Genomic DNA, 21,071 nt, shown 5'->3' on the forward strand with positions numbered 1-21,071 from the left:
CATTTCTTTAAAGCATGAAAAAAGATCATTTGAAATTTACTTAATTAAAAAACGTTTCATTTTTCATTAATACAAAGTGCAATTTTTATGTAATAAGTGTAATAAGAATAGTCATTACAATGTACACATTATGTGTACATTAAATGTACATAATTAAATGAGCATTGAGTACAATTAAGCTTAAGCGCACTTCTTTTTCACAATCGAAGACTCATGGGCTTTGAGCTTTGGGTGAGAGACAGACCAAGATTTAAGTTGTTATTTAGTTAAAATCTTGCTTAACATTCATGGTCAACACTCACTTTCATTGTATGGAATAGAACAGCTTGGGCATTCTGATGAAACTACTCCATATTTCACAGAATATGACTTGTTGACAACACTTTGGTCTTAACTTTAAAGTGCCCTTTTTATACCATTTAAAGGTTTCTAATTTTGTTTTAGAGGTCTCCTACAATAGGTTTACATGCAGGAAAAGGCCAAAAACACTTTCAATTTTCTCATTAAAGAGCCTGAAACCGATTCATTTGAAGAATCATTTTCTCTAAGCCCCTCCTTTTCGAGAGCCTACTCTGCTCTAATTGGTCAGACGACCCAGTTTGTTGTTGACAACACCAATCTCTTAGACCTCAGCTACAACTACAATGTTTGAGGGCAGGTAAAAGTAGGTGTTGTTGTGACCATAGGCTGGCAAATTTGTTACAAAGGCATGTAAACTGTATCGAGACTGGAATTGCTGACGACTCGTTTCGGCAATTCAGAATCGATTTCTAGACAATAACTATTTATCATGCACTTTGATATTTAAAACTTAGCAGACCCAGCTTTACACACTGCATAAAAGGGAATATTTGAAAAAGCATAATGGGGCACTTCAGGTTTAAGATAGATGACTGAATCTGTTCTTACTGTATGTGCTGCAGCGGACAGGGGGGTCCTCTGAACCGGCGTTCTTCGGTGACTTCTGTTGTCCCAGAGAACAATCTGCCCCGAGTATGTGCCACCCACCAACAGGTTAGGATGAAACCGTGCAAAACCAACCGACACCACTGGAGACTGAAAAAGAGACGACAAAATCTTTAGGACAAAAGACAAAGGAAAGAGATAATGATGAAGGTGATGATGAGGGCAGAGGAGGAAGGGTGGGCAGAGTACCAAACTATGCTAAGGATTGTGGGAGCAGCAGTTTTATATTACAGCATCATAAACTGAGTGCACTAGAGCGATAAGCGCTGCCTTTTTGTTGTGACAGCCTTCGCCTTGAACTTTCCCTCCGTCTTCACTTTTATTGAGTTTTTGGTTCCTCTTCAGTGCCTGTCACATGAAACATGCTTACATATTTCCACACAAAATTCTCTGTAGCGCCCTTACTAAGCACTTTTACAATTATCTCAGGAGACCAATTACTGACAGCAAGGAGACAACGATATTTTGTTTTGCTTGCAAAGCTGCCCTTTTGGTCGTGGTGTGACAGCAGCGGGACAGAAGTGTAAAATGCGTGTTTTCATAGCGCTCTCAAGTCGTCTGTAAAGCAAAGACTGCGACTGTCTCCCTTCATACACCGCACCATCTGCGGCCTGCCCGTCATGCACCCAGAGTTCATTTTAAAGTGACTGGAAAACAAACCAGAGAAAAAGAAAACACGCTTCTCTTTTCTTTCATTCGTTCCCCCCTCTAAAAAAATACAGCTTCTAAGAGGGTTCGGGAGCAGAGTCACATGTGAGGTGGTTTTTTAAAAGGACTCAAAATAAACTAAGTTGGAGGGGTAAAAATAAAGGCGAGTTGAGTTTATTTACACTCAGGACACGCAGGCAAATCTGGTTTAAAGTTTAAACGCATTAAAACAAAAGCGTTTGATGGTTGGACTGGAGATTATTTGGAAAAAGTAGAAGTACATGTGACCGATTGTGTGATTGACTGCGGCCTGATGGAGAAATACTACACAAATACAGAGAACCGGTTCTTATTCAAAAATGAATCCCTTCATTTACATATGGGAAATTAATGACGTTATGTTCTATTAAAGTCACCATGAAATCAAATTTTTTATTTTTCCTTAAACAAATGACTCTTTTGAGCCAGTTCTTTATAAATATAGTGATTCAACACCCTCCAGCACACACATACAAATCCAAACGATTCATGAACAAATCACTCCCATGATCAAGTTCTTTTGGGTGATATAGTTTGATTCCCGAATGAAAGATTCTTCTGAGACGATTCTTTTCAGTGATTTAAAACCACAAAGCACAACCAGGGTATTCTGAATCCAAATCTTTCCAATAATTACTTTAGTGACAGTAGCTAATACTTTAGTGATTCAAAACCACAGCACACCCAGGATAATCCAAACGATTCATGAACAAATTACTATAGTGATCAAGTTATTATGGATGAATCTAAAATATAGAATTACCAATGTAGTTTGATTCCCAAACAAAACACTCTTCCGAGTGTTTCCAAATCATACAACGCAACCTGTAGTCCAACTGATTCACAGATGAATTGCTGTGAATGATTTGGTTCTTCATAGTGAATCAAACAGATCAATTTACTCATGAGATTTAAATCAGTGGTCACTCACTGGTTGTTCATATTATACGAACAACCAGTGATATGTAGTTTAAGATACACATTATGTGTTCTGCAATATAAATTAAATGTTACCACATGATTAGCTTGTTTAGTATGTTATTTAATACAGTTATAGCTCATATTTGGATGCCGCCTCTAAAAAGACTTATTATATAGTTACTAAACAAATGAAAAGCTTTTAAAAAGTCACCTTTTGCAAGAACTGATTTAAATGCATTAGCTTCAAATGTATTATGATTCCCACCCCTAACTACAGTACTATAATAGAAAATAAAATAGAAAGCAGACACTTGCAAGGAACTACTCCGGCTGCAATAATACGATTGGACATCAAAAGCCAACATTTCAGTTAATAAATTGATTAGTATCTTTTAAGAGGTTGAAAAGTTTCACTCAAGTCTTGATTAGTCTGATTGCCAGTACCGCTGGAAAAGGATCTCAGTTCAGTGATTAATGATCAGTCAGTCCTGAATGCAAACACAGAGACAGGGGAACATTGCTGCTTAAATACACGGCTATTTCAATCAGAGCCACAAGCCGACCTCTGAACCAAGTCTCTTTCTCTCTCTCCTATAGTCATGTGTCAGGGACACGCTCCCCAGACCAGCGCTTCATTACTGGGCTAATGAACGTGAGCTGGGGTCACCACAACAAGAGGGTAATAACTCCACTATGAAGCCATTAATCAGAGACTTAATGAAGTATCGTAACCTGAAACTTCAGCTCAGGAGAGCAGTCCAGCCAACAGCCAATCACGGCCTTCTCTGGCCTCTGTGCACACCGCAGGCCTGTTTCTATCAGACTCATCTGCTGTGGTATCATCTCTGTGTCCTGCTGCAACCTCTGACCACAGACTCTATCTGTTCGTTTTTTAGCTAATTCTGTAGCATAACAGATACATTTTGATTGGATAAGCTTTGAAGTATCTGATTTGATTAAATGTATCTGTTCAATTGTTTATGAAACTTTACAGTCTTTGGACAACAACCAGTATGACCTGCTCCTGACAGGGTTATTGTAGTTAACTAAAACTTTTAAAAACATGGTAAAACTCCAGTTTAGGGTCCAATTCTCACTATTAACCAGTTGCTTATTAGCATGCATATTACTAGGACATTGGTTGTTTATTAGCACTTATAAAGCACATATTAATGCCTTATTCTGCATAATCATATTCGACATCCCTTAATCCTACCCAATACCTAAACTTAACAACTACGGTACCTTACTAACTATTAATACGCAGTAATTGGGAGTTTACCGAGGCAAAAGTTCAAAAGTTGTAGTTAATAATTAGTTAACAGTAAGAATTGGACCTTAATCTAAAGTGTGACCAAAAACATTTGTGTTAATTGAAATAAAGCTGAAATTAAATTAAATATAAATTTTAGTTGAAAGAAATGTTGCCTTGACACTAAACTGAAATAAGTTGAAGTTGAAGCACTAAAATAATTAACTGTAAATAGACTAAAACTGAAATACAAAATAAATTAATCCCAATTCAATTAAATAATAATAAAAAATAATTACTAAAAATAATAATATTAATAAAACAAAACAAAAATACACTGACTCCTGGTCAATACTGAACCTCTTTTAATAGCAAATTCCAACATCATTTTATTTAAAGGTCCACTGAAATAAAAATTGAAGTTTTTTAGCTTTTAGTATGACTGTGTTAGCCTTAAAGTTATGAATAAGCTGGTATGTTCCAAAACTATGACAAAATTTGCATTTAGGAGATATAAGCATTCAAAATTTACAGTCTCTCACTTCCGTTAAAACAAATCTCCGATTTGTGACATCGCAGACTTCACTTTCTCGTCAAATCTTCTGTCCAATCAAAATGCGCTCTAGAATCTAAAGCCCGCCCCCTACACTGCTGAAGCTGCAGCTGAAATCGGTCAGTTGTTCACACATTTACTAATTTCTACATGGTGAAAGGCACATAGCACACTATATATGTGATAGGAAACCATTCAGTGTGAATATGCTTTCATTTGAGGAGAATTAAGTCTGTTTTCACGTTAGTTTCACGCACCGCAGCCGTGCACACACCCCAACGGCTCAGGTCTAAATTTAGACTACAGACACGAAAGCGCAGCGCGGATCATATATGCGCGAGTCGGCACAGACAACAAAACATATCGGCCCATTTGAATTCTGTACAGAATGCTGCATTTCAAACCGATATGGAGGAGATTATGTTGGTAAACAGTGTTAGAGGAAACTGGCTTTACCAAACAGAGAAAGGTCTGCTCTTGCGCTCTAGTCAAACTGTATATTAAAGAAATGCTATTGGCGGTTTCAAAAAAGGGGAGGAGCTGCTAACAGCTGAAGCCGTTTCAGGGGAAATTACATCAACACATTGAATAATGCGGCGCCTTTAAAGGAGTCCTATAATGCCCCTTTTTACAAGATGTAAAATAAGTCTCTGATGTCCCCAGAGTGTGTATGTGAAGTTTTAGCTCAAAATACCCCACATATAAGTTTTTGTAGCATGCTAAAATGTGCACTTTTTGAGGGGGAGCAAAAACGCACCATTTTTGTGTCTCCTTAAAGGGTCATGAAACCCCAAAACACTTTTTTTGAGATGTAAACAGATATGTATAGGCTGCACATCATTGAAAACACTAAGGGTACTCATTAATGGTATTTATATGTGAAAATAGTTATTTTTGCATTTTTCAGAGCGATTTCTGTCTTCCGGTTTGAAAAGCTTAGTCGGAGCAACGTCACAAATGCTGACGTCGGCGCGGCCTTTTCGGCCCAAGTATGGGCTGGTGGGCACATGCTGAAGTCGACCGCTCCGAGCGATTCTCGATATATATTCATGACATAAAGCTCATTCAGTCCAATCCCTGCGCTGTAGTATGCATACAAGATAATTCAGTTAATATGCATGAGACAGTCACTTCTGCCAGGCTCGTCTTCCATCATTATTGTAGAGATATGGTGGGTAAGTTTTGGAAGCAGCGCGCGGAAAAGTCACGGAGGAAATCTAGGCGTTGTGCTGATACGAAGTAACGTAAAGGGCGCCGAGCGAGCTGTAACCGGCGCCGTCTGTGAAAGCCTTTGCTACAAAGGCTCGGTAAAGTAAAATTCACCTGAGGAATCGCACGCCGAACCTGCAAGCGTTGACTATCTATGTCAGGAGTGCAAAATAACCAATCTGTAATCAGTAGGCTAATGAACAAAAGCCACGTCCTCTCCGTTTTATTTGTCGTCACAGCCATGCACTAAACCGCATGTGTTCGGGCTCTTAGTGAAACAGTGTGATGCATATTTTGACAAATATAGATTTAGCTGCCGAGTGATAGACAGCGCGGATCGTCACGGCAACCCAGCGCGCGTCGCTCTGTGCTTCAGATGCGCGGTCGAGACCAGCCTCAAACCCCTTCGCTTTTACCCCGATCTAGAATTACACATCTCTGTCGCATCGCATGTTGGGTGGTTCACGTTCTCTTATCACGTCGGCGCGTTGTTCATCTTGCCAAACAGCGTGCATATTTGGACAAATATAGTTTTATCACGTTTGCAAAATATTTCGTCATGCAGAATAACATTTATTTTCATTTCTCACTGAATTATGCTGGTTTGAATATGAAGAGCTGAATGATTTACGATCTCTGCTGCACGCCACTCATAGCTCTCTCATTCGCTGTACTCATCCCTCATTTAATCTCACTGTGGTAAACTATGCCATCGTGAACCGAGAACATGTCTCAGAACCGCTGTAACTGCTGCTATTGGTATCGCTAATCTTAATACACCTACTGACACTCCCCTATTTATGCAAACCATTCCCTCTTTTCACACAATACCATCCCACCTTTTCACAGTCGACCACTCCCCTTTTAACAAGCTTTTTCAAATCGAAGGTGTGAAAAAACACCGCTGCAGCAGGGGGGTTTCATGATCCTTTAAATGCAAATGAGCTGCTGTTCCCAGCCCCCTTTCAAGAAGAGGGCGGAGCTTCAAGAGCTTGTGTTAGCAGCTAAGATTACACAGACTTTCTTTTATGACATGCTATTGCATTTGTGTTTTGCACTGTATTGCAGTAAATGTGAAAAGACGGATGCGACAGCTTGAGCAGACTCCCAAATGTGCTCTACTACAACAACTCTTCAGGTTTATGTAAATTTTGGGGTTAGTGATATCAGTAACGCATGAATAAGCTTGTTGTAGTCCCTACCAGCCGTTTGTTGTAGTCCTTAAAAGAGATTTATTTAAAAGAAAATATCTCCCTACGCTTTGAACTTTGAGCGTCGTACTCGTAACCTTGCAGATGTGTTTATGCTCAAACAGCCAACATTAAAAACTAAAGTTAAAAAAGTGCAATCCTTATCAATTCCCCCTTCAAACCTAATTTAATAAATTAATGTGTCATTGGAAGTCATACCAAACAAATGCTTAATATTAGTAAAAATATAGAAAATAAGTTAAAAAGTAAGGTAAATATAAATTATATAAATGGAGATTAAGGAAAAAGAGACCTTCATAATGTATGAAGTCAAACAAAGGCCAAACCAAGTGTGAAAATCACAAACTTAAAGGGGGGGTGAAACACTCAGTTTCAGTCAGTGTCATGTCAATCTTGAGTACCTATAGAGTAGCATTGCATCCTGCATATCTCCGAAAAGTCTTTATTTTTTAAATAATTATATAAGAAAGATGCGCTGTTCCGAGTCTTTCCGAAAAAAGCCGAGCGGGTGGGGGCGTGTCGTGTGAGCGGAGCTAAATAATGACGTGTGCAGCAGCGCGCTGTGTGTTGAGTCAAGTGCATCCCTAACAGCGGGAAAAAAACTTTATTCAAAATAAAAATATGGCTTTTAATCAGATACAGCCATACATCTATGATCCGGAATCAGACCCAGAGGCTGCAGTTGAACAGGAGCAGCAGCAAAAACGACTAGAGCAGGACGTCTCTATGTGGTAAGTTACAAGTTATACACTAACTATATAATATGCTTAGCGGCTTGTGTTATTTACATATTTATACTTGAATTATATCGTCGTATTTTTGTCTTTGAAGGTGTACATGTGGGAAGTGCAGTTGTGCACGTGTGTTTGTGTGTTTACGCGTGGTTTGTGTAGACAGTAAGCGGACTAAAAAAAACACAGACATTTGAAGCAGTCTCACTCACCCTTCTAACGTTGGGACTGCTCCATCCTTCAGCATTAGGCGATTGGGAAAAGCCGGCGTCGAGCTGGGCCTTGTTTATGAAACAGTCGGCACCGAAATGCAGCGAACAGATATAAACATTCGCGCAACTCAGTTGCTGATCCGGAAAAGCAAATTACATCCACTGTTGCCTTAACGCGGGGTTTTGGGGAATCTGTGCAGGACTGTCTTGGTCTGGCAACCAAAAACGCACTTTTTTGGTGACATTGTTATGTGCTATGTGTAATTGTCACCTGTCCAGCATCCTACAAGCCAGCGCTTTGATGGGCGTAGGCTGTTGCTTTCGCTCTCTCCCTCTCTCTCTCTCTCTCTCACGCGCTTCCGGTAGAATTGTCCGTAAGGCCCATACAAGGAAATTCCGCCCCCATTAACGTCAATGGGGACGCATGATCTCAAAAAACTTGCCGAAACTTATGACTAACCGGAAGTAGTATTTTTGACAAAGAAATACTCCCATCAAACGTCCACCTTAACTTTTGAAACTTTGTCCATGTTTAGTATGGGATTCCAAGTAACAGTGTAAAAAGATCAGTATGCATGAAACAGCATTTCACCCCCCCTTTAAATTCTGCAAGTCCAAAGTTGGACCTTTCGAAAAAAGGTCAAAGAGGTCAAACATAAAATCGTTTGAAATTTGAGCTATGGAGTATCTGGCTATAAAGTGACGCTGCCGTCGCTTCACTCCATAAAGTTCAGTGCATTGGACAATGCTGACACGATGTGAACAGGCCTTTAATGATGAATAACATGTCATAGGGCAATCTCAGTTTATAAAACATCAGATGTATCCTTCCCTCATTACCGTAACCACATAAATCCAGAGAGACCTTTCGCTCCATAACGAAGCGCGGAGAAATATGACAAGTATTTGAACTCTCTTGAAAGTCATAATCTAAACATGGCAAAGGCGCAGGACGCTGAGAGGAAAAAGGGATGAAAAGGCTGTATATTCACACCATATGGAGACCGTAAGCTAAGATCTGTCCATCTTCAACGCATGGATCCAGAAACTACCTCCTCAGTTCTACTGGAAGCCACAAACACCACTATTCGAGCACTGTGCTCCACATGCAAACTTTTGCTACTGGAATTAGCTCACTTTGTCCCAATTCAGTGGTTGGCTATGATCTTTTCAGTTCTGTTGTAGAACAGTAATGCAATAAATCACTTTCGGTTTTATGTAGTTAAAAAATGTTCAGGTACAGGTGGGATACTCGTTGTCTATTTTTCACTGAACAAAAAGTATTGTGGCAAAATGATTGAGTGAAAGAATCATTATTTAAATGTGCACTATGTAGTATTTTTGCAGTAAAATATCCAAAATCCACTAGGCCAGTGTTATATATTTTGTTCAGTTGAGTTCTTACAATATCTCAAATGTTCCCAACTATTAATAAATTGTGAGAAAATTGCTATTTTAACCAAGGACCCGGGACGTCTGAAGGAGTCGCCTGTCAATTGAGTCATATCTGCGTTAGAGTTTAGATTCTCTACCCGAGCCCGAGCCCGAGCCCGAACCTGACCCGAACCGACCCGCGGGCCGGGTCGGGCTGAGATTTCCCTGCACTATCCTCGGGTCGGGTAGGGCCGGGCCCGTGATCAAGCGTTTGTTTTTTTAATCATTAGCCTACTTTACTAGTCTAATTGGGTGGGCAGAAAGCTATTCTATAATCAGAAATTAAATGTATACTTAGCAAAGTAAGAACTAATACAACAACTAAGAAACAAATGTGTAGGCTACAAAGTTGCACAAGTCAGGATTAGTGTAAAAATGCGCCTTAAACTCACAGCTCGAGCAGTGATGGAGCGCAGCATTATAAACAGAAACGCTCTGTGTCAAGAGCTGCTCGTGTCAACACTGCACTTTGCTTAATTAAATATCTTCGAATCGTTTCGTTTAAAAGTGGACATTTCAAGCTTTCTATACGCATATTTGTCATGTCTGTGAGGCAAGTATAGCCTGCTGAATTTCGGTTTATTTAAGAGACGCGCGCTCCAGTGCATGAGATGAAATGAAAGCAATCACTCCCACGACTTCACCTCGCGATTATAGTCTGCTATTTGCTTTTTATTTATTAAATCCAGGCAATTGGCCCAAGAAACCTTTTTTAAAATTAAGATACAATTTAAACAAAACAAAATAAATGCTTTCTACAAAACAAAACTTAATATTTAACTAAATATAACCACCAAAATCATTTCTGACCCACTCGCATCTTTTCACTCATCGTAATCAGATGAAATGTAAAAATAATATTATAATATTTAAACATAAATATGAAGGAAAAAACACATTGTTTAATGGCAACAACAAAGTAAGCTACAGATAAATGTCTGAGCTGGATTTGAGCAAACATCAGTTTACCGGTGAGCGGATCATGAGCGCGCCTGCAGATTATTGAGCGGAGTCAAGTCAACTTTATTTATAGCCTATAGCGCTTTTACAATGATGATTGTTTCAAAGCAGTTTCAAAGTGTTAAACATGAAAATATTGTAACAAAATGTTATTCGGCTGTACAGTCGCTGTGGAGAAAACTGAAAACTAAATGTAGTTTTATCATGAGCCTCACCGGTCCGCGTCGCTGCGCTTTGCTCATTACAGGCTCGTTCTCGTCAAAACGCCCATGTATTGAACAATGGTCAGGTTTAAATCGGGCTCGGGCTCATAATTAAAGTTAATGTGTCGGGCCGGGCCGGGCTCGGACACGACGTGCTCGGGCTCGGGTAGGGTCGGGCTTGATTTTTTGAGCCCGATCTAACCTCTAATCTGCGTTCCCCTCGGTTTCCGGTTTTAATTTGCCAGAAGCGCTTTATTCTTAGCAGTGTGAACATGTCACAGCAGCCACTGAGCCAACACAACACAAATCATTTTAAACACACTTAAATGAGTCTAATATGATAAACAGAGCAGCGTTACCTCATACTCATGAGCCGTGTGCTGCTCAACAATCGCTCCAGCGGCCGTGCTCAGCTCCACAACACTCGGTCCTGCTCTGCTTCACACTACAGTAACGTTCATAATCGCTTCCATGAACGGTTTTCTGCCATAAGTCCTATCCCGATTCTTTTCCACCGGCTATGAGGTGAAGACCACATGTCCCAAGATTCTCCGCTCAAACTTGGCGTCATCAAACTATGCCTTTGTTTTGAATAGGCGTCCTCTAGCGGACGGAAAAATTACATAGTGCAGCTTTAATTTGCAACAATTTACTTCGTACTCAAGAATACTTCAAAGAACACAATAGTACCATGATCAATAAAATCACGGTAGCACCATGATACTTTAGGTATTATTTGTGAGTGTGCAGTCAATATTGGAAAGTTTCCTGTTTGTCGTCCCTTCCAAATTTCACTATTCAATGTAATTTCACCGACTGATTCAATTCAGAATATTTCTCATTACAAGCATTACGACTAACAAACAAGGAAGTAAAATGCAAGTGAAAACACAATCCCACACCTTCCTGGTTTCACTAGGACTAAGTGCATGGGATATAATAATATCAATGGGAATGGTTTCGGTATGGGATAAGACCCCACGAGGAGAGATGGCATGAGGAACACTCCCTCCTTTGTTGCCCCCTTTTTTGCGGGCCGAAAGGGAAAAGAGAAAAAAAAAGTTGGAGCCATTTGTCAGGGAGCAGATGACTGTGTAACAGACAGTACATTCACTGCCGCCTCCTCCTGAAGCACCACAATCATGTGGTTCTCAGCAAAGCTTATCAGCTCCAGATGCACTCCTCTGTCTTCCACCAGCATCCTTCGCTCCCTACCTCTTTTTTTTCCCAAAAGGCACCCCACGGATTTTGTCACTCTGCGGTTACTGGCACAGGCCTTGTAATACCATATCTCCGTTTCAGAGAACAATGGAGGAAAAGCCAGTGAATGAGAGCACTTCGATTTCTCTCTCTTTTACCTTTGGACAAGAGGAAAGAAGGCCCGTTTCAATATGATTGAACGGTATTCTTAGCATAGTCAAACATTTATAGAAATGCCATTTTATACTCAAATATAAATAACATTTTAAATACACAATCTAAAAAAAATTAATGTAAACCTTTCAATTTAGTCAAAATCTAATTTATCTTGCTCACCAAACTTACATCTTTCAGCTTTAGACTTCATAGTTCACCCAAAAAGGAAAATGTTGTAATTTCTTACTCACACTCATGCTGTTTCAAACCAGTAGGAGTTTTTTTTTTCTCCTGCTGAACACACAAACAAGATAAAAAAAATAAAATAAAAAAAATCAGTAACCAGACAGTGGACCATTGACTTACATAGTAGGAAAAAACTATAGAAGTCTGGTTACTGACATTCTTTAATATCTTCTTTTGTGTTCAACAGAACAAAGAAACAGGTTTGGAGCAACATGAGGGTGAGTAAATGATGAGATAATTGACATTTTAATTCCTAAATAAATCCTAAAGACCATCATTTTTGGCCTACAGTACGTGCTATACATTTCAAAATCGTCTAGTTAGTGGACTGCTTAAACAACTAGTCAACTGGTTAGTTACAGTATAATTAGTCCTCAGTCAGCCACAACAACAGGTTTTAAAACAGTAGGCCTCACACACTTCCCAACTTGTAAAGGGTTACAGAAAAAATACCCAAACTCTAGATATCAAACTCTAATGACTGAATAACACACACCAGACTTTGTTCTGAACACAAACTCTCACAGTAACATGCGGCTATTTACTAGGAGATGCATGACAAATGAAAACATTGTGTTCTAAAATCAGGTCAAAATATCAAATATTTTATCAAAAATAAATCGGAGTCTGCCCATCATACGGCATGCGATTTTCTATGAAATAGAAACAAATGAGCAAAATCTGCAGGCTAAGTCTGACTTTTGGCAAATAGTGTTTCGAAATTGGACTAGATGGATTGTCACGCCTTTTAAATTCAAAATGAGCGTCAGACGCTAAATAACAACCTGAAAGCATGTTCACATCAAGACCGATAACTATAATGATACCAATGGGCAGGGGCGTAGCACCAAATTTTGGGCCCTGGGTACAAACCATCTTGCTGGGCCCCCATACCATGTATGTGTATGTATAGAAAATGGACTTCCCTGCCTTGGGCCCTGGTTACTCAGTACCCTTTATCCCCCCAGTCCCACGCCCCTGCCAATGGGTCCACACCAGTAGATGTTATTGTTCTGTATTCTAATTGCACGCCCCATTTATGTCATCTGTCGCTTTAAATGCTCGAGCTCTTTAAAGCAGGATGGATTCTGAATGGCTGTTTTATTGATCATCAGCTGGATAAAAAATGTTGCATTAGTAATGTATAGAAAGTATTGGTAAGGGACGTAACATTCCCCAAACACGCTCAAAGCTTTTGACCAATCAAAATACACCAAGCCTGTAGCACTTGTGGTAAAAAAATGAAGCCTACACGCCTCGTTTTCCCCAGGTGGCTGGTCCCAGTACAGCTCATAACCCCTGTCCCTCTGTGTATTCTAATTGGAAGCGAGACAAACTAAATCAAATTACACTTCAAATATTTTTTCCCAAAGTTGGTTTCTGACATTGTAGTCATTTCAAGTATTCGCTATTTAAATAAGTTTAGTTTTAGTTATTTAATGCTATAAAAACGAGGGGGGACAACTTCCCTGAGTGAAGTTGTCACTGAGGCACTAACACTTTTTCCGAGATTTTGGGAGAAGATTGTAGCTTTAGCATTAACATTTCAGCATTTCAGAAAACATTTAGAATAAGCAGACCTCAAAAAACAAAATCAAGGCTTTGAAAAAGTGCATAGTAGGTTCTCTTTAAAAGAGATTGAGATTTTTCTGTGCAGGTGTTACCATGCAAACTGTTACAGCTGAAGTACAGTATTCTAATTAAACCACTACTCATAAAAGCACCTAAAAACAAATAAACTAGTCCACCATCATTCATGACTCATTCCTATCTACAGTAATGCTTATAAGCAGATACGAGAGTATAAAACCTTAGCCGACTGGAGGTCTCTGCTCTTCCTGTCTCAAAAGCTGTGGTTTTGAAGCCTTTCTACACTCAGCTTTATGAGCACATGCAACTCCATCCCGCAGCATTATGCAGCGCGGGCATCTCTCCAAACTCCTGCAAACACATCTTCCTCTGTGCCAGTGAGCCTCAGGCATTCAGCAGGGGTTCATACAGAGTCATCCGGGTAAAATATATAAATGCTATCAATAAAATACTGGCAATGCAGATGAGGGCTGACAGTATCGGTGAGCAGTTTTTTGGGGTGTGCCCTTGATGTGGCCAGAGGCAGCCCACTATAGAAGGTCATGTGATGTTACTGGCGAGCCTGGCCTGCTGTGATGATGGGCCCGAAAGAACAGCAGAGGACTGTGAGCCAAGATCACGCCACACAGAGCCCAAAACAAACCAAAACCACCTCAGAAATATTCCACAACTGTCTGAACAGGAGTGGCCTTCTGTAACCATACAAAGCCAGAGAAACTGAAATGGAGGAGGAGAGGATAAAGACAAACAGAAAGGAGACAGAAGCCGTTTGAAAAGTGTGCTAGTGTGCTATCTTAGGCAGCATTTTAAAGCATTTTCTTAACGTGTTTTCCATTTTCAGAAGTTTTAATTACCATTCAAAAGTTTGGGTAAGGGTGATTTTAAAAAAAGAAGAAGAAATTGATACTTTTTATTCAGAGAGGATGCATTATATTGATCAGTGACAGTAAAGACGTACAATATTACAACATTTTATTTTAAATAATACAATTTATCAAGGAATTCTGAAAAAAATGTATTATGGTTACCACAAAAATATTAAGCAGCACAACTAAAAAAAAGTGTTTCTTAAGCAGCAAAATCAGCATATTGAAATGATTTCTGAAGGTCTGTAATGATGGAAATTCTGCTTTTAAATTACAGGAAGAAAAAAAAATCCATTTGAAAAATATTTGAATGGAAAACGTTTTGGTTAGACTGTAACCTTAGTTCCCTGAATAGGGAACCAGACGCTGCGTCTTGCCTGTTAAGGGAACGCCTCAGTGTGATTGTGCCGTGAAGTGCGTATGTAATCAGTCCAATAGAGAAGGAACGTCATAGGCGGGTGCTGTTATAGACCCGGGAACTATAAAGCATCCTGGCAAACACAGCTAAAAGCCTCCGGCTTCTGGAATATGGATGAAGCAAGAAGCTAGCAGGCATGCGGGGAGTATGGCAGGGTGACGCTGCGTCTCGTTCCCTATAGACAGTTTCATAGAACGCACACGAGTTGCTACTGTTACGTAGCGCCTGGCCCGAAGTTAACTTCCGGTCTGTGTTTGTTTATCGGTCTGGGATAGTATGGCGCACTACTCAGTAGAAACACATTTGACGTACTGTTCTTGGATAACATGATACAAATATTAAAAATCAAGCAGAGAGCATATGATATCAGCGCAGATAACAGCGTGTGTGACTCACCAAAAAGCCTTGAATATTTACTAAATATCCAATCTGACTGCATGTGAGAGCAACGTCTAATCTCATTTAGACTATGTCTAATGTGATTTACTTGTTATTTATTTGCTTATTAGAAACAATCTACTGTAGAGGTAACTTATTCTGGCTGTGTTTACACATTGCATTAAAATGCAATCGCCGTGATCCGATCAAGCAGATCGGTTCATCAGTCGATCAGGACACACCCCGTTTACATTTGATCACGTCAAGTGGTTGCCGTTTGGATAACTGATCGGATTTATGTTTACTGCTAAATATTTAAATTAGGTATGTAATAGGCCTTTATCACGGCGTGTAAAACTTTCGCTTTATCCTCTGTTAATGGCAGTGCATAGAGCACGGGATATTTGTGATGCATTCATACAATCAATCTCAAATAGGGTACTTTATCTACAAGTTTAAGTCTCCCAACATGAATCTTATATTATGAAACAAAGAAATGTGTTAATCTGACGCATTGCATAATTAAAAGGCGAGCGCGCACGCATTTATATAGGCTACTGAACAGAACACGGCATTTTGCTATTGTCGGCCACCGAAAAAGTTGGGCCACAAAAGAGTGCATGCGCAGTAACATTTGTTTATGTTGCTGCCACTGAAACCGTTTATTCAGGGAATTAAGGTTACAGTTGTAACCGAAACGTGTCCTTTCAACCACCACAATGTCACCACAATGGGAACGAGAATACCCAAGCCGCCATAGGAGCCGGATGCCCGTCTGTATATTGCCTAACATGCCTGCTCGAAAGTCACAGTGCGCAGGTATGCGACAGCCTAACCTGCTGCCGAGTACATTCTCTTAGATTTATTTATATAACTGTATGTATATACATTATATTTTAATGCAGCTCTAAATTACTTTGGGGCTTTACCATAACCATGTCTCAACAGACCCACAGTATTGTTTTCTTTTGTATACTGAAGTGCAGGGACGTGCACAGGATTTTTGAGGGGCAGTTGCTCTGACCTAAACAAGGGAACCCCCCCCAACCGAAACCACCCATCCCCACCCCCACCCCTCATGATCTGTCCAATTACATATTATTGTTATTGCCATTATCATTATTATTTCAATGCCCCCTAGTGGTATTTATGTTCTGCTCAGGAAAAATATTATAGGTGGGGCTATTTTTTTGCAGGGGGGTCTGGGGGTTTCTCCCCCAAGAATTTTTTTTATTTCGTAGATGTGATTTCCTGCATTTTGGTGCGTTTGAGGCCATTTCCCTTGCCTATACCAATAAAGAACTCAAACCAGTCAATATCAATAGTCTAATAAAAAAAGACAATATTAATTTAACTGCCATCAACAGTTTATGATCGTCCATTTGTTATACCTTTCCGACAACGTTAAGTCTCACCCGACAACGGCGACAATCTCCTTCTAGTGCCGCTCATGCAGGCTCAGCCAAGGCGGTTAGAAGGATTTTGGGGGCCCCAAGCAAAATGGACATGGCTAACTTTCTACAGATAAACGGGTAATGATTAAAAGATTTTTGTAAAACTTTAAGAAACCATTTTTAAAACATCTATAAAAATTACATAGATAGACAGACCAAATATTCCTAACACTTTGTTAAGGGTTACTAGTTGGTTTGTAAACTGTCTATAAACATTATCTGGATGGTTATTATGAAGTTGCAACAGATGACTATAATACCTGTTAAATAGTTAATAAACTGTAACAGTAAAACATGTGGGTTGTCCTGATACTGTACTTCAAAATGCAACAGTGTAAAAATTGCCACACCGAATAAAGTAACTGTTCAAGATCCATTGGTAACTTATAAAAATAATATCATATTTGCATAAACTGTTACTACCAAATATCCCGACACTAGCACATTAAGATAAGCTATGAAAAAAAATCATGTTCCTCTGCCTCTTTCTGGTTAAATAATGTTTATAATAATAGTTAATGCTATATTAACTATTCCAGGTTATTTATGCATAGCATAAAAATAGTTAGTATAGCATGCGCATGCTATGCCACTTTCATCAAAACCTATTACAAAGCTATAGCAATTTTATGTCATTAAATACGATAAACAGTTATTCTGGAACAGATCTGCTTCTTCCTTATCCCGTTAAAAAAAAAACATATTACAGTAAGTAACCATATTCCATCCGTTCGAGAAAAAAAAAAAAAGTTGCACTAACTGTTCGTTACAAGCAGCATTTGCCAGGCAAGTAACGTTAGCTAACATAAACATATTTTTGCTAGCCTACCTGCTGCAAAATTACACCATTTTTGTACAAATAAAGCTATTTTATATAGTGTAATTTATCACTTACCACTATCTTGTTTTTTCTCTTTTTTCTTTTCTGGCTTCCTAAAGCATAATTCCGCTTCATGATCGCCGATGAGGTTTTGTATTTTGCCCGCAGCAGAGATTGCGTGGTTGGGTGGCTGTTGTCAGCGACGACTGAGAGGGCCCCCTTGAGGGGGATTCCGATAACAGTGTCAATGCACTTTACTGCATTGACTATCAAAGGGGCGCTCAAGCAGTTTGTCGTTGCATTTTATTCTTAACCTGTCGCTGTCTTGAGGCCCCAGGCCAGCTCGGTGCCCCAAGCAATTGCTTGACTTTCACTTTCGGACGGGTACCCGAATATGGAAGTGAACGAGGCTTTGCGATTTTTTTTTTTTTTTTGTATCTAGGCCTACATGAAATTCTGCATCCATTGTACGATTTTTTTATTTATTTTTTTCCACCTCGGAAGGGCAACGTGAGTCGAGAAGGGCATATGGGCAGTTGCCTGGGCAACCTGAGCAACCCCCCTGTGCACGTCCCTGCTGAAGTGTGGGGAAAGACTCAGTGAAGACATGGGCTGCCATCATCATGGGCAAGCCCGATGGAGACTGAGCAGAGCACTGGCAGACAGTAAGCACTCCTAAGCTTACTTTAAAGGGGTGATGAATTCAGAAATCAACTTTCCCTTGAGCTTTTGACATATAAAAGGTCATGGTGATATAAGAATATCCTGGAGGTTTCAGAGTAGAACACTTCCTTGTTAGTAAAAGAAAAGCTTTTATACAGTCCCTGACAAAAGTCTTGTCGCTTATCTATTTTCTAGAAATACCTGATATTAACCTGACTTTTAATTAATTCATTGGTGTTAGAAATAGCTCATATGAAAAGCTAAAACCCTCCCAAATGATGTTTAATGCACTGAAATAAATAATTTTCACAGAAAAAATATTTATAATTTAATCAAGACAGAAAGGTCAAATTTTGGCAAGACAAAAGTTTTGTCGCCTATACAGAAATTGAACAAATTTACTGCAAATACAAAAATATGTCAGCAAATTAAGTTGTGGTGCTGTGAGATCCAAATTTAATATCTTGTATGACTTCCATGAGCTTGAAGGACTGCATCCATGTGGTTTGGCAAGGATTCATACAATTTATTGATGAAGTCATCAGGAATAGCTAAGAAAGCAGTCTTGCATGCCTCCAAGAGTTCATCAATATTCTTTGGTTTCGTCTTCCATGCGTCCTCTTTCATCCTACCCCACATATGCTCAATGATGTTCATGTCTGGTGACTGGGCTGGCCAATCCTGGAGCATCTTGATCTTCTTCGCCTTGAGGGACTTTGATGTGGAGATGGAAGTATGCGATGGAGCACCGTCCAGCTGCAGAATTTGGCCTCTTTTATGGTTGGGAATATAAGAGGTAGCTAAGATTTCTTGGTATTTTAGACTATTGATGTTGCCTTCCACCCTGCAGATCTCTCACACACCCCCATACAGGATGTAACCCCAGACCATGATTTTTCCGCCACCAAACTTCACTGTTTTCTGGGTCAATCTCGGATCCATTCGGGCACCAGTAGGTCTCCTGCAATATTTGCGGCGACTGTGGTGTAATTCAACAGAAGATTCATCTGAAAAATCCACCTTCTGCCACTTTTCCAGCGTCCATCCTTTTAGCAGGCTGTGGGCCTTGGCAAATGCCACACGGTTTTTCAATTGTCTTTTGTTTAGTGCTGGCTTCTGGGCACTGATTCGACCATGGAGGCCATTTCGAGACAGAATCCGACAAACTGTTTTGGTTGACACAGGGACTTCAGGTGACCAGGTCTCGTAGAGCTCTGCTGCAGTGGAAAATGGGCTGGCCTTGGATTTTCGAGCCAACAAACGGTCCCCTCAAGCAGTTGTCTTGCAGGGTCTGCCTGACCTGGGCTTGTCAAAAACGTCTCCAGTCTCTTCAAATCTTTTTTTTAATCCTCTGTACTTGAAGCTGAGACACATTGAAGGTGTCTGCCACATCAGCAGTGGATCTGGTCTTCAGCCTCTTGATAATCTAAACTTTAGTCTCAGGGCGAATTTTAGGCATGTTTGCAGAGGTCTAGTTGCAGTTGATGTGAAGGTCTAGTGTACTGGGGTTCTTTTTATACACACTTGAGACCTAATTGTTCCATTATTAGTCACAGGTGAAGCTCATATGACAAGGTGACAACACTTATGTCTTTGCAAAAATTGACTCAATGGGCTTTACCAAGCTGTGAATATTAGAATACTTTTTGAAAGTTTAGTTTTTCACTGAAACATTATCACAAAAGCTGGTGGGATTAAAAGGAGCCATTTCTTGTAAAAAAAATCTTGATTAGAAATATATTTCAGCGGCACTTTAGGTCAATTTGTACACAAGCGACAAGACTTTTGTCAGGGAATGTAGACACCAGGCCCAGAAAATGAGGCTCTCTAATCAATTACTTATTAAAAGGGTGTGTACGCTGCTTCTGTAGCCCCGCCCACTGACTCGTTTGTAAACAAGACACAGGTGGACACTGGATTTGCAGACATATTGAGATTAAAACACAATGCTGTGCCTTCTATAGGCTATTGGATACGACAGGAAGGGTGCAGCACACTTATGTGAGTAAAACATGTTTTTTATAGGTATTAGTATTGCATCCTTATAGATTGTACTGCTTGTGTGTATGTGATGTGTCTAACAGAGCATACCAGCATGCTGTCACAGGCTGGAGAATCCCTTATTTGTTGGTTCATTCCCAGGGCTCGCAGAGCCCAACGTCCTGGGCCCGTGGATATGTGTTTTCCAGGCGAGCTACCAAAACATAAGCCTGTCGGCTGGCCGGTGAATCTTAAATTGTGAAGTTACATTCATTTCTTGATCTCCGTTGTGTTCAAGAGCATGTGTGTATGGTCTGCGCTTATATCCACAGATCAGGAGGGCCAAGTAAAAGAAATACATTTATGAGAGAAATCATTGTGTTTGTTTGTAAACGTTTTGAGACTAAGCCCTGTCAGAGAATTATTCCAGACGCTTTCAAAACTATCCCTCCCACAGGAGCAGAAGCTCATTAAATATGCAAATCTTATCCAATCCTAGCCGTGGGCGGATCGCAGACTGTGCGATTTTGCCCACGATTTGGTCTAAAATGTATCAAATCTTAAAAGATTCCTCTGATCCCCGGCAGCCGATTAATTACCACTGCGATCAAATTTTATGTCTTTATATCAGAAGATTTGGCGCACAATCCTGCAGTGTGACTTCTTCAACGACCGTCAAATATCTATTTCAAGACAAAATATGACCAAAACAAGAGTTAGAGATTTTTTTGTATCCACCATTTCAGTCCCGCGTGTAATGCAGCTCACTGTCACCAATATGCGTCATTGATTGATGATATAAAACTCCAGACTTGACTATCGTACAGTCTGACATTAATGACAACTGAGATCTTATAGTTAGACATGACTTACAGCGGTGATCATGTTCAGTCTGACAAGCAACATTAGCAAAGGATTTTGAAAAATAAAAAAAAATAAAAATAAAAATCGCAGTGTGCAG

General features: G+C 39.8%; 1 protein-coding gene across 4 annotated transcripts in view; it reads right to left on the reverse strand.

Annotated features, from left to right (window-relative positions):
• The window catches only part of dync1i1a (dynein cytoplasmic 1 intermediate chain 1a), a 113,284-nt gene that overhangs the window by 22,639 nt on the left and 69,574 nt on the right, over nucleotides 1-21,071 (reverse strand). For all 4 annotated transcript variants that reach the window (XM_067426589.1, XM_067426592.1, XM_067426590.1 and 1 more), the window contains one exon: nucleotides 910-1,056. In XM_067426589.1, coding sequence (XP_067282690.1) covers nucleotides 910-1,056 — 147 coding nt within the window. The remainder of the gene's footprint in view (nucleotides 1-909; nucleotides 1,057-21,071) is intronic.

This window comes from Pseudorasbora parva, chromosome 19 (assembly GCF_024679245.1).
Source record: "Pseudorasbora parva isolate DD20220531a chromosome 19, ASM2467924v1, whole genome shotgun sequence".
NCBI classification, from domain to species: Eukaryota; Metazoa; Chordata; class Actinopteri; order Cypriniformes; family Gobionidae; genus Pseudorasbora; species Pseudorasbora parva.